The sequence below is a fragment of the Chelonia mydas genome, chromosome 3, assembly GCF_015237465.2.
Source record: "Chelonia mydas isolate rCheMyd1 chromosome 3, rCheMyd1.pri.v2, whole genome shotgun sequence".
Classification (NCBI taxonomy): Eukaryota; Metazoa; Chordata; order Testudines; family Cheloniidae; genus Chelonia; species Chelonia mydas.
This window is the reverse complement of record NC_057851.1, coordinates 97846758-97860872: the sequence shown is the minus strand read 5'-3', so window position 1 is coordinate 97860872 and position 14115 is coordinate 97846758. Positions and strand designations below refer to the sequence as shown.

The window sequence follows — 14115 nt, the reverse complement described above, 5'->3', positions numbered from 1 at the left end:
GTCTGGAAATGCAGGATACCCATTTTTATTACATTTAATATGTTTAACTCCTATTTATACTATATATGCATATAAAGTACCAATAGTTTGGCACAGGAAATATTGACTCCAGTAATGACTGAATTTTTCTGGGACTGAACAGGAATACTTGAGGACAATCCATCTGTCTGTGCATTCATCTACCAATAGCAAAACAAAAAACTTGGATGGGAGAGGCAGGGGAAATTCCAATATTTTAAATCAAAATAAGTACTAATGAACATATTAAATGACTCAGAAATGGAAATATAGGTTAAGGATTAATGGCATTGTGGCTGTTGTGGGTTTTGAAAAAGTAACTCCCTTTTAAAACACCAGTGGAAATGAATGATGGATTCCAGACTGACTGATATTATATTGAGCTCCAACAAACTCCTCCAACAATTAAGAGTCTGGAATTTGACCTTAAGCAGGCAATTTTGGTGACGCATGAGACAAATAAAATCCAGTCCTCTTTTTCTTCATAGGCTTTGCAATACTGATTGTTTAAGAACTTATTTTTGTGAAAAACCAAAGAGATGTGGGTAACTAGATAAATAGGAAATGTAAGCAAAACAACAAGGTGACATGTCACTTTATCATGACCACATTGTAATAGTTAATATTGTGTATGTGTTACTGCCCTCTACTGGATTAAACTATTTTTGGTAACTAAGGGCTGGTCAATAAGAGTTGTACAAGTTTGAGTTAACAGACATAGTTAAATTGCTGGAAAACCTTATGGGAAGACTTATTTCCATTTGGTTTAAGTCACTAAAGAAATTATTTAAGGCATATTGACATAAGCTAGACTTAAACTGACAGTGTGTTTACGTTGAATTTTGCACTAATTTAACTAAGGTCATGTTTATGCAGAGAGTAAGCGCTAGATTTCCACCCCAACTTGCTGCGCATTAATTCTCTGCATAGACAAGCCCTAAGCTAGTTTAAGAACACCTTTAGTTAAGCCATTGCAAGTTTCTGTGTCGACAAGACCTTAGAAATTGGCCTCTTGCACTAATAGGATGCACAGTGCAACTGATTTTGCGTATTTAGGTGAACATGATAGTATTCTTTTAATCCAAATTAAAACTTGAGCTTGAAAAAGAATTTATATTAGCTTCTTGGCGCAGGAAACCATAGCTGCCTTGTCTGAAATAATGCACAATGCTTAGCCAACTACAGGAGTGTCCCATGGTATTTGCTAATTGTTTGTTTTTTAAAAAAATTTCTCTTGCAGGCAGATATTATGGACATCAATGAAATATTTAAAGATTTAGGAATGATGATTCATGAACAGGGTGATGTGATAGGTAAGCACAGATCATAAAATATTTTAGAAAATTTACATGAAATTTAGAAATTGGTGGGGGAGAAAAGAGAATAATTTCCCACTGGTTTATGTAATTATTCATCATGATGAATAATGCTTGGATCTTATTTTTAAACCACAAAATCATGATTTTCCAGAAACTAGCAAAATGAAATTTGATGATTTTGATGCAGCTTTTTTTGAGTTCTACATTGGCAGAGATTGTTGGGTGATCTGTTTAAAGTAGTCAGGAAATCCAGTACACTTGGAAAAATGGCTTTAACTGTAGTTTCAGGTCCTACTCCTTTGTTTTGAGTTTTGCTTCCAATTTTTGTGAGGTTTTAATTGCACTTATTTTTGTGAAATGTCTTTCTCCCCATTTCTGAGTGAATGACCAACCTAAAATGGGGAAAAAATGCAAAGTATAAAGAAACTTCAGGGGGAAAAAAAGCAACGTTTATTTCCTCGGTTCTTTATGTTGGGCAAAGCAAATTAAGGGTTTGTCTCCACTTACTGGGTGTGGTGATTGATCCACCGGGGGTTGATTTAGCAGGTCTAGTGAAGATCTGCTAAATAGACTGCTCTCCGGTATTCCACCAGAACAAGAAGCATAAGGTAAGTTGATGGGAGCAACTCTTCCATCAACCCAGCATGGTGTAGACATCACAAAAGGTCGACGTAAGTTACATTGGCTCTGGTTACGTTATTCATGTAGCTGGAGTCGCGTAACTTAGGTCGACTGAACCCCGTAGCGTAGACCTGCCCTAAGCTAAACCCACAACAGACACTGTTGTTCCAAAAAAAGATCATCCACGCAGGGAGTTACACTGTTGTCATTATGTTGGTTTGATAATGCCAGTAAATTACCTTGAGTAAGCCCTTAGTTAGTTCAGTAAATGCAAATTTAAATGCACACCATTTTCTCAGAGTACAACTAAATAACACTCTTCTAAGCAATATTCACAGACTGGCTATGGGGTGCGCGCGCAGATGCGCGCACGACCACAAAACCTTCTCAATAATTACTGATCCACCAAATCTTTCAAACAAAATTTCCATCAACTGGATTTCATACCAAGAATACCAAGTGGTATTCTTAAGAAGTTCTGGGTCACTCATTTCATCTGTCACCACTTTCTTCTCATATCTACACCTTTCTCTGAGCTGTAGGCACTCTTCAGTTCTCAAACACCAGCTTTCTGAGAAACTATCCTTATTGGTCCACATCCCAAGCCAACCCTCCGCTTCTAGAATACCTGAACTTGGAAGTTCTTATAATATCTGAAGTCAACCCTGAAATACTCTGGGCGCTTCAGAAGTTATCCTGGTCATTGTTACAGTACACACAGGAAAAATGACAAACGAGGATAGTTCCGTAATGCAGTAGGATAAAGTTTGTGTTTTAGTGAAGGTAAATGCAAGTCAAAAGTGATTGTTCTTGCACTTTGCTCTATGTGTATTTGAGTGTTTTATTTACTGTGTTTATCAAAGTTAGTTTTAATGCTTTTTAGGGATTGATTTATTTAGGGATACAAACTTACTCTCCTGAATAAAAAGTTGTTAAAAGGAAAATAAATACCATGAGGTGATGGTAAACTATTACCTCTAGGTCCTGTTTATACCATGTTGTTGATTTTAGCCATTAATCATTCGGAGGGTGGTGGTTTTGTCTTGCAGTAAGTACTTTACCTGATGCAATTGTACATAGAAATTCTAGGGGTAGGCTTGTTGGGATTTAATTTTGTGAGAGTATATGTCTGCTCTGGGAATATGGAAGATCAGAAATGCAGCAGCTGTAATTGAATTAGTAACAGGTGGCAAACACATGAGGCTTTTACTGCATCAGGCTTTAATTGAAAATTTGACTTTTTCTTTCTTTTTAAAAGACAGCATAGAAGCCAATGTAGAAAATGCTGAGGTACATGTCCAGCAGGGAAACCAGCAGCTGTCAAGAGCAGCAGACTACCAGGTAATATCTGTGCAAACTGCCAGTCATCTATCAATAATTGTCCCTTTCAGTTGTTTGTCTTAAACCACAACTTCTATAATAAAAATTTAATTCTTCCTCGTTAATTGTTTTAACGGTTTGGAGACTTACTCAAAGGCCCAAGACTGGCATAGGTTAGGATCTCGGGGTGACTGTTCCAAATTCAGCCCAGGTTGATAGTAACAAAAAGGCAGTGCCCTCTGAAAGTCTAAAAAACCATCATAACTGACCCTCTCCTTTCCAGTACAGTGAGGGAAGGATTGAATGTGCTTGGAGAATGAACCTATCCTTTACTTGGTAATTTCCGTAAGTCAGGATCGGGGTTCATTGGTAGGGCAGTGTAGGGAGGTTTTGTGCTGCTGCTGGTCAGGCTGCATAAATCTCTTCTGTGCATAGAAGACTTTGCTTTCCAGTTTTTGCAGTGTTCATGGACTTTAAAAATAAAATGAAAGAGAAAAGTTTTAGAAACCTGTAAAAGGCTTCTTTTTTTTTTAAGTCTATTTAGAGATCCTTAAATTTTGGCCTTTGTTAAAGATAATCTTATTAGTAATACATTCTTTTCCTTGAACACTTCTCTGCTCAAGTTGGCCTTCTCATTTTAAAGTCTTACACATGTTGCAGTTATAGCCAGGCAAACAGATCAATGGGGAAAATTTTATTAAACCTGTATTTGTCTGCTGGCTTGTAAGGGACAAAATAAGGTGGCCAACTTTTTTCTAAAATATAGGCAGGGCTGGTAGCACCACTTATTAAGATTGCCCAACAGTTCCCATTATAAGACCCTGTTTTCAGTTGCTTATAAGTTTCCACATTTTAATCATTTTGGCTGAAGTTTTCCGGAAAACTTCAGCCAGGCAGACGCTGGAATGGAAAATGTATCTTAAACGATTCATCTGTTTCAAAGAACGAGGCTAGCGGAACATTCACAACTTTTGTCCACGCTAAAAAATTCTGGTGACCTTTTTATTTGAAAAGTTTTAGCATCCCATGGATTTTGGAGAGGGACTTGAAATTTGGCTGAGGAATGGCCTTTGTGTCAGGATGGGCCTTTTGACATCCCTGTGAAAATCCATCCAAATTTGGCCAAGTTATAAGCCTTTGAAAAAAAACATAGTTCATGCATACTCAGTAAAGACTTACTTGATATTTAGCAGCTAAAATATAATTATTCAGTCCTCATTGAGCATGCTCAAACCTCTCACAGCTCCTAGTGCTGAGCATATTGCATATGTGCCATCCCCACAGAGCAACCGAGTATGCTCCCTCCAGTTCAGGGCTGTGAGGGTGAAGCCAGACCTTCCCTGTAATGGCTGATCCGAGCTATTCTGGGACTCAGGCCCTGGAATGGAGAGCCTGTCTCTCCTGCATTCACAATGACTTCCCTGCTGGTACCCAGGCAGCATGGAGGAGGAAGCCATCAGATTCATCTGCAGGGAGTGAGGGAGGAGGGAACCAGATTGCCATATGGGAAAGGAGTAGGTTGGGACAAGGAGTCCAACAAGACTGCGATTGGAAGGGTGCAGGGGGAGAAACTCGGGCTGGCTCAGTAAGTAGACTGGAAGCTGGAGATGGGAGAGAATGGTTGGGCAAGGAGACTGGGAGTTAGCTTGGGAGACTGAGTGAAAGTGTGTTACTGGCGGTGGGGGTCTGGGAACTGGCTGCGTGTCAGGGAGAACACTGAATTTTTACTGAGGGGAGGGGTGGAAGACTAGAACTTGGAGGAGAGACCTACCTCCTGGTTCTTCATCCCAGTTATCCCCTCCCCGCTTCTTTGTCCAGGTTCCAGTCCCAGTCTGTCTTCCTCCCTGGGCTCCTCGTCCTAATTCCCCACCTCCCAAAACACACCTTGGTTCCTTGTCCCAGGCTCCTGCACCCCCAACCAGCTCACAGCCCCTATCTCCACCCATACTCTCTGCTTCTGTCCCAGTCTACTCTTTCCACTGTCCCTCCCCCTCCACCCCTTACTGACAAAAAAAATCTATATATACATTCTCCCTGGCATCTCACAAGAAATGTAATGAATTTTTCCAGTGTGAATTCCAAATACCCTTGAAATCTGAGTCAAGTTATAATTTTTATTTGTTTCCTGAACGACTTCTGCCTGTTAACCATTCACTGTCTTCATTGTCTTTTTTTTTTAAAGTACACTGCTCATTTAGATTGTGTAAATAGCAGAACCACAGAAGCAGTTGCTAAGTAGTTCTTAACGCTGCACAACAATTATATTTTTGTATTCACAGCGCAAGTCCCGAAAGAAAATGTGCATCATCATTCTTGTGCTTGTCATTGGAGCAGTGGTTCTTGGACTCATCATATGGGCATCTACGAGATAAAACTGTGGAAAGAGCATTATTTAAATTCTGCAAGAAAACTCCTACAATCATTTTTGTCTGCTTCTGAAGCTGTTCAGTAAATGATGGTTCTGTACTTTATCACTGTTGCTTTTTAAAAAAAAAAACCTGCAAAATGACTGTTTGTACCACTAGTTGGTGTAACTTCCTTCCATTCTTGGATTTGAGAATGTTGTCTTGCCAGTATAGCCAATCAGTCAGCTTTATAAACTTAGTTTTCATGGTAAATTTAATAAAGAAACACCTCTAAATATTTTGGGCTAATCAGAATTTTTGATAAAGTGAGGCATAATCTGCTTTGATATTTCTAAGTGTTGCCAAATGAAAACAGACTTTCCTGAACTTATTCTCATTGGGACAACACACTTATGGTCACAAATTATTTTTAAGCTGGTGAATAGGTCTTCCCACTCGCTGTCTCCTATGCATTATTCAAGATTATAACATAAAAGATCACGTTGATGTAAGAAAGCTATCCTTCACTATTGAAGCCTTTGGATTAGGTGTTCAGTTTCTGTTTGACTAGGAAATCTTTCATAGATTTCATTTGTCTTTATCTGGCAGTAGGTATCTGTGTGCCAGGCAAAGCCTATTTTATAGGTAGAATGGATGGCAATAAATTATTAATATAGGCTTTTTGATTAAGCTCTTAAATTTAGAAATGAGACTTTGGGCCATATTTTTAGTTGGTATTCGTGCACCTAATTTATGTATACAAATCTCGTACTTTCATGCCTAAAATAAGTGTTGAAAATGATTATGCACAATGGAACATGTTTGACTGAACATCTGGGTCTAATTTTAGTTGTGGACTCTTAAGTATGATATTGGGAACAGTGGAAAATTTGTAGTTTCCTAATTGCACTTGAACTCCAGTGATCTGAACCTGCTGTTGTGGTACAAATACTTTGAACAGTACAGACCCCAGTTTGTAAAAAATGTATTTGTTTCTTACACAATCAGAGAGAAGGATTATATTTAAATTTGGTGTTCATGACTGATTAAGATCTCTATTTCCAAATGCCAATCAGCTGAACTGACTCAACTTGCTCAGAAGCTTGGCTTACAGCTTTCCAATGTTTTTCCTTTTTGTGCCATTTTGTACTGATCCATAATTAGAAAGGTAATCTATTTGCCTTTCTAATTGATATGATAGTGCACTAATCAAGAATATTGTGCAGATTAAAATGTCACTTAATCTGTATTTTATAAAGTTCTTGTACAGCAGTTTGATAGAGAATGCACTGTTTACATGACAAGATGAGATTTACTAATTGAGAACCATTTAACTGTAAGTATCTGTGGACTTAAAATTGTAACCATGAATCCAAAATAAAGATGTTTGTTTTTAAAGTGAAGGTTTTTCAGAATGGTTTTTCTGTACCAGCACACATCACTTACCAAGTGATTAAAACTCATGTAAAGGGGACACACTCAAATTGTAAGATGCAAATATGCAATCTGATCCACACAAGGACTTTACATCTGTGTGTGGGCCTGTTGACGTAAATGGGAATCCATGTGTATGAGTTCAGATTGCAGGGTCAAGACCCAGCCTTGGATAATGGAAATTAACGTCTTTCTGAAGGCTGGCTGTTCAGGAGGATATATTTATTACCAGTTCTTTGTAATTTTTAATATATAGGATAGGAGCCCAGAATTACAGGAGGGGCACCTATAGATGTGTGTTAAATTTTGGAAGAAATACGCTTTAATTTCCAGTTCTTAGTGCTGAGGTATTTGAGTTTCAAACACGGCAGGGGTATGTTCTTTTATTTAAAATCTGTGGCTTTTTTTTTTTTTTTTGGTTGTGGGGGCGCAGCGACTGGAATCTCTTTAATTGCAGGAACATGGTCTGTTGGTTTTAGAATTTTTTATAAAAGCTTTTCTAAAAAAATGTGGGCCAATTTCTTTGTCCATTCTCAATCTTGGTTAGAATTGAGTATGGTGACCTAAAAGAGACTCTCTAACAGTGTCACTGTGGGGTTGTTATACATTTACTTGGATACAGCAAGTAAAACCAACAAAAATACTTGTGATTCCCTAAATGTCAGAACTGTAAATACAAATTTAGGATCTGAAAATAGCTTTCTTCTCCATCTTGTGACTCACTCCTTCACCCACCACTCCCTGGTATTGAAAATTCTGCAGGCACATACTGCCATCAGTTACACCTGTGCAAACTCATTGACTTCAAAGGGAGCTGTGTGGGCGTAACTGAGGGCAGAACTTGGACTTGCAGTTGGAGTTTAGTTTATAATTATATTACTGCACAAGCTAAAACTAGATACAGTTTGCTCTTTTAATTTGGATACCATGGAAATTGGCATGGTATAAGCAGCTAAATCGCACTTCAAATATTTAAGCATATACTTAACTTTAAGCACATGAGTAGTCCCACTGAAATCACTGGATTACTCATGCTTAGAGGTAAGCATATGTGTAAATGTTTGTAAGCTTCAGGCTCTAGATAATTTGCTCTCAGATCCCTAGAGTATAGGGCCAGAAGAGGCCATTGTGGTCACCTCTCCTATAGACTTTAAGATCAGAAAGGACCAGCATGATTATCTAATCTGACCTCCTGCACCTCACAGGCCACAGACTCTCAGCCTCCCACTCCTGCAATTAACCCATAACCTCTTGCTGAGTTATTGAACTCCTCAAATCATGGTTTGAAGACTTCAAGTTACATAGAATTCACCATTTACGCTAGTTTAAACCTGCAAGTGCTCTGTTCCCCATGCTGCAGAGGAAGGCAAAAACAAAAAAAAACCCCAACAACCCTGTATCCCTGCCAATTTGACCGTGGGGAAATTCCTTCCTGACCCCAAATATGGTGATCAAGCCATACGACTTCCCAAATTAATTTTGTTTCAAGTCCAATAGCAATGGTTGAACTAGAGCATATCTTTTAGAAAAATGTCCAGTCATGATTGAAAAATTTCCAGTGATGGAGAATCCACTAAAATCTATGGTATATTGTTCCGGTGGTTAATTACCCTTACTGCTTTTTAAAAAGAGAAAAGTGTGCTTAACTCGTAGTCTGTATTTGTCTAGTTTCAACTGCCACCCATGGGATCTTGTTTATACCTGTGTCTGCTAGATTGAAGAGCCTTCTGTCACATTTCTGTTCCCTGTGTGGGTACTTTAAACCTTGCATGCCATCTAACTCTCATTTGCAGGAGTTAGCTGTAAGCAGACAGCATTCTGAATGCTTGCACTGGGCAGATCTGATGAATCGCACAGCGCCATTTTTACATAGTTACTTTTCATGGTATAACTTAGATACTAAATTTTATTTTGTGCATACTGTAATCATAGTGTCTGCGTTACTTGCATTCTCCTGCTCCTAGGAAAGGGTTGGGGGAGATGTTTCCTTTTCTCTTCTTAGGTACTAGGGAAGGGAGTGAGCAAAGGATCTTGTTCCCCATTGCACAAGTGATAAAGGAGGGGGAAGCAGGAAGGATTCCTCCTTTCCCTCTACTCATAGTAGTGGGGATGAGTTGTCCGAAACCATGTAGTGCAAGCCTTTGATCAGGGCACAGTCACTTTGCGGTTGGAGTAGATCAGACAGGGTGAGCTGCCCACCAGATTCAGCCAAACTGCACTCTCTTGGGAGGTAGGGCAGCCTACTCAACCCCCCTAAACTAAATATAAAAACCTAGCCCCACTGGACAAGTGCCTGATTGCAGATTAGCTCAGACAGGGCCTTCAGCCTGACAAAACCAAGGGGGCATAGGCAGGAGGAGGAGGATGGTTTTTTTTTTTTTTTTTAAAGCAATTAAGTGATGGAAGGCACACAATTTAGGTGTCTGTCAGCAATTACTTTAAACAACAGAAATTCTAATGGAGCTACTTTTCCTAATCTTTTTCCCATTATAGACATAGCCCCCCCTACACACACACACACACACACACACACACACACACACACACACACACACACTCTCTCTCTCTCTCTCTCTCTCTCTCTCTCTCTCTAAAAATGTAATCCCCAAGTATTGAAAGAAAGCTTAGGTTCTTAATAGATAATCAGACAAAACATCTGGATAGTCTCATATAGATCCTAAGTGTCTTCTAGAACACAGACATTCACTGTTCTGCATTATCCATCAACATGTCAGAGTAGCAAGGCCAAAAAAAAGGCAATCAAAGCATATTTCAGTTTTACTGATGAAACCTTGTAAGAATAGTTCCTTTGTAGTTATCTTAACCACACACCAGGAGAGCTTCTTTTCTTTCCTACTTTTTCAAAGGGGGTGAAAATCACAACACCAGAGGTTTTTGGGAGGTTTTTTTCCTTCTTGGAAATTGTTCTTAGTATTATACAGTATCTGCAAACTAACTTATTATCCAACAGCCTGTTCTGGCAGGCCCCCTTACTGTGTGCATAAAATCAGCAACTATATTGGAATGTCACTGTTTGAGAAACTGAGGGATTGGCTGGAAGTTGGCTATCAAATGAATTGTTTTTTTAAAGCATTTTAAACTGTTTTTAGTCCAGGGGGTGGGGTGGGAGGGTAGTAATCTAAAAGAGAAAATACAGTTGGTTATCAGATTTCTATCCCCAGCTGCTAATGGCATTGGAAATAGCAATGTTCTAGAGCTGTTCTGAAGTGTGCTAGAGAACAAGTTCTGTGTTCTGGAGTCACTTAATTTAGCGTTTTCATTAAACCGCTTTTGGGGCTTGCAAGCATTAACTGTTAATGAGAGGGGAGCGTGTGGGTATAGACATGAACCCATACAGTACCAGCCTTATTTCTCACTTGCACATTTATATTCTGATAGTATCCACAATGTGCCCAGTGCAGTGCAAACAAAGGCAGGCACAGTGCCTCCTCAGTGAGCTTGAAATTGAATCTCAATATCTGTCACTTAAATTGTAACACCTTGTCTCCATGGGGAAATTGACCAATATAGCTATTACAGAATATGTAATTACTCCAGAGTTAGTGAGTTTTATTCTGGAATAGAATGCCCACACAGGGAGCTCTTCTGGAAGAGCTATTGCAGAATAGCTTAATTATCACCACTCAATTTCCTTGAAAACAATGCCCAAGACATACCACAAAAGCAAACTGTGCCTTAGAAACTGCAACCGTTTTCAGAGTGTAAGCATGCAAATAATTAAGTTTTCTTCTTTACTTTCTTGTCATTGAAGACGGGTAGGTCATACTTTTATTCAAACTTTGTAAGTGTACAAAAGCTGTAACTAGAGATGTCCATAACTGTAACAAAATTCTGACTTAAAAGGTGGAGAGGAACATGTAATGTCTTCAAATAGGTCATCATAAGAGGACCAAATTTTGTCATAGGTTTTCTTCTTTATACCATTGGTTAGAAGCTTGTCCATTAGTGAGGTGCTGTCTATTTGTGTCCATTTCAGGGTGTACAGAGTCACTCCTATGGTGCTTTCCCATCTTGCAATAATATTTCTAGCTGCTGTTAAAATAATGTGAAGGTGCTGGGGTTGGAAATGCAGCAAGATGTGTTCTGATCTCCATATGCAAAGGTGCAATGTTTTGCATAGGGGACAGTAGAGTGATGGTGACTGTCAGTCATATAATATATAAAACTTGCCTCTGTGCAAAAATTCAGTAGAGGAAGCAATTTGTGTGGGAGAGGTTGGAATCTCTGATAAAATCGGGGAACCTGTCTAGCGTCAAAGGCTTGTTAGTGCAAGAAAGTATTACACATTCGCCTTTTTTTTTCTTAATTCGCATATTGCTTTAACCCATCTTTGCAGGTTGAAAAAACAAGGCAATTCAATTTTGAAAATGGCCAGCAGCATTTTATTTTTCTTTACTCCATCGTTTCTCCACTCAAACCATAGTGACTTACAGTCATGGTTTTCCCTCATTTCATCCAAGCCCTGATGGTATTCGATAAGGAGTGTAACAAGTGTTTTTATAAGTGCCTCAAGAACAATTGCATTGCTGTGATTTAACTATTGGCTATTCTGGTGTGTCATTCTCTCATTTTGACCAGTATTTTCATTCCAAAGAATTCCCAACCAACTCTACATGGAAGCCCTGTCAGGACTTGCCCATGATTGAGCAGAAGAAGAGGTGGAAAGCATTCTCTTCTCTGATTTCAGAGCCTGGTCAGTTGCTCAGTCCACAAAAAAGGATAGTTACTCCAGCCCTAAAGTCACTGCAACTCTTGCCTACTAAGTGGTCCTGAATGAGAATACTGGGAGAGACTGAATGTCCTGGAGTTGGGGTGCAGGGAAGTAAACAGCTGATTAGCTTGAGCTGCTGCCTAGCTCTAAAATGTGCAAGCCAGCAAAGTATTATTGAAATAGCTTTCATAGGAGACTGAGGTTTCATCTGTATCTGTTGCCTCCCAGGGCTTTTGCAACTCCCAATGCCAAGGATATCTTGAGATGGGTTGGGCCCTTAAGAGTTTCTTCTTAATCATTTTCCAATATTTTTCCTCTCTTTGATGTATATATGACTGAATGTGACAGGAATTGCTTCCCATACAGTGTTTTAGCGTCTCTTAAAATTCCAGCTTCAGCCAAAGATGAAACTTGTTTTAACTAGCTTGGGAATTTTGTGTTTATACATCTTTAGGGTTTAAAAGATTTTTTTAAATTGGCCTCTTTAATCTCAGTTCAGTCTGTAAGTGGAGTGTTATGTATTGGAGGGAAGAGCTATCTGGGGAATTCGTATGAATTTGGTTTGTAAAACACTCTGGAGGTTCTCCCCCATCTCCAGATAAAACTGAGTATTAATACCTGAATAGAAACTAGGCCTCAATGCTTTCTTCTCTTCCACCGCCCCACCCCTCCCCCCAACTTTTATAATAACTCTAGTTGATTTAAAGGAGCTTGAAAGATTCAAGCAGAACATATTTCATAAGGAAAAAGCTAGTGGATTAATTTTGTGATTCACCCACTTACAAACCCAGCTTTAGATAAAAATGTTTAAATAATATTTTTTAACCATATGCCTAAACCAGGAGGGCTCTGAAACCCCAGAAATATTCAATAAAGACCGCAAGACTAAATGAAAGGGGACAATTATTTGGGGAGGAGATGACGCGGGGGAAGGAGGAAGCAATCTTCTAGTAGTTTCTACTTTAAAGAAAAGTGGAAACAAACAAAAAGTGTCTAAAACTTCAGAAGCTTCTGTATAACACTAAGGGATGTTGATTACTGCACAGAACAGTGACTCACTGTTGTCCATTAGAGGTGAGTCAAATGTTGAAAATTGCCCTTTCTGGATGGTCTCAAAAGGCCACCCTTTTCTGCAGCCAGAAAATATACTTGCGGTTTTATTTTTATGGTTCGGGGAGGAAAACCACAATAGCATTTCTGCATATTGTATTTCATGTATATCTGAAAAGGCTTTAGTTTTCTGGTGTAATCATTTCTGTTATGATCACAGAAGAGGGCTCAGTTCCCTGAACTCTTCCTGACTTCTCTCTTGCTTATGTCCTTGCTGTATGACAGACATACCTTCTAATTGAAAAGATTAAAATGTTATAAGGACTTAAATAGTGCTGGGGGCATGTGGCAGCATTAAGAGGACTGCGCTAATGACAACCATTTCAACTCCAAGAAACCAATTTATTTCAGAATCTGATTACCCAATGAATGAACATAAGGCAAAATATATTGGTCCCAAAATCTATTCACTTAACCTAACCAAATTACATAAAAAATAATCATGGACCCCTTATTTATTTGTTAAGCTCGGACAGCATCCTTGGTGTGGCCCAAAATACAGAAGTAATGGCTTGTACTCCTTTATTTTTGTTTGTTTCCTAATCACCTTTCTTGTATCTCCCTCTTGGCCCTCCAATTCTGCCTCTGTCTCTCTTTCCACAAGCGATTATCAGATGGGTTTGATGAAGGAAATTGACTGAACCTGTTCCTGTCCTGGGCTTTCCTTGTGTTATTGCAACAGTGTAAAAATTGTGATTACAATCCTAGTAGCACCCTGCTATGACTGCCCAGAAGGGTAGGGCAAATCAACTTCACATGGTGCCATAGCAGTCTGCTGGCCCTTGAAGGTTTACTTTAGGGTACAGATGAGAGATTTTTCTTCCCCAACAAAATGTCCTAAGATGAATTCACCACTTAGTCACAAAGGGTCTAATTAGTGGAAGTAAAAGAACAGCATTATCAAACACCATTGGCTAGAAAATACTGCTTAATTCCTGACCAGGGTTCTGGAAAATAATTTGAGTCTTGCAATTTCCAAGTTGAGAATGCAAATTCATAGAGAAGTTTTCAACATAGCTATTTCAAGAGTTACTCTGTTTATCCAGAGTTTAACTCTTCTCTGTGAATTTGTACTAGGGAATAACTTCATACTGTTCTGAACAGTACTATAAGAGCTTGCAAGTTGTCAAAGTACTAATTTGCTCTTAATAGATGCTAGAATGTATGCTGTGAGCAATGGAATAAAATAGACAAACTAACTGGGTGAAGCAAAGAT

The 14115-nt window shown here is 38.9% G+C and overlaps 1 protein-coding gene across 4 annotated transcripts in view; it reads left to right on the top strand.

The window, feature by feature from the left end:
- STX7 (syntaxin 7) overlaps positions 1-7026 on the top strand; it is a 47298-nt gene extending 40272 nt beyond the window's left edge. For all 4 annotated transcript variants that reach the window (XM_037894815.2, XM_043542925.1, XM_043542924.1 and 1 more), the window contains 3 exons: positions 1259-1331; positions 3217-3299; positions 5558-7026. In XM_037894815.2, coding sequence (XP_037750743.1) covers positions 1259-1331; positions 3217-3299; positions 5558-5650 — 249 coding nt within the window. In that variant the 3' untranslated portion in view covers positions 5651-7026. The remainder of the gene's footprint in view (positions 1-1258; positions 1332-3216; positions 3300-5557) is intronic.
- Positions 7027-14115: the final 7089 nt, after the last annotated feature.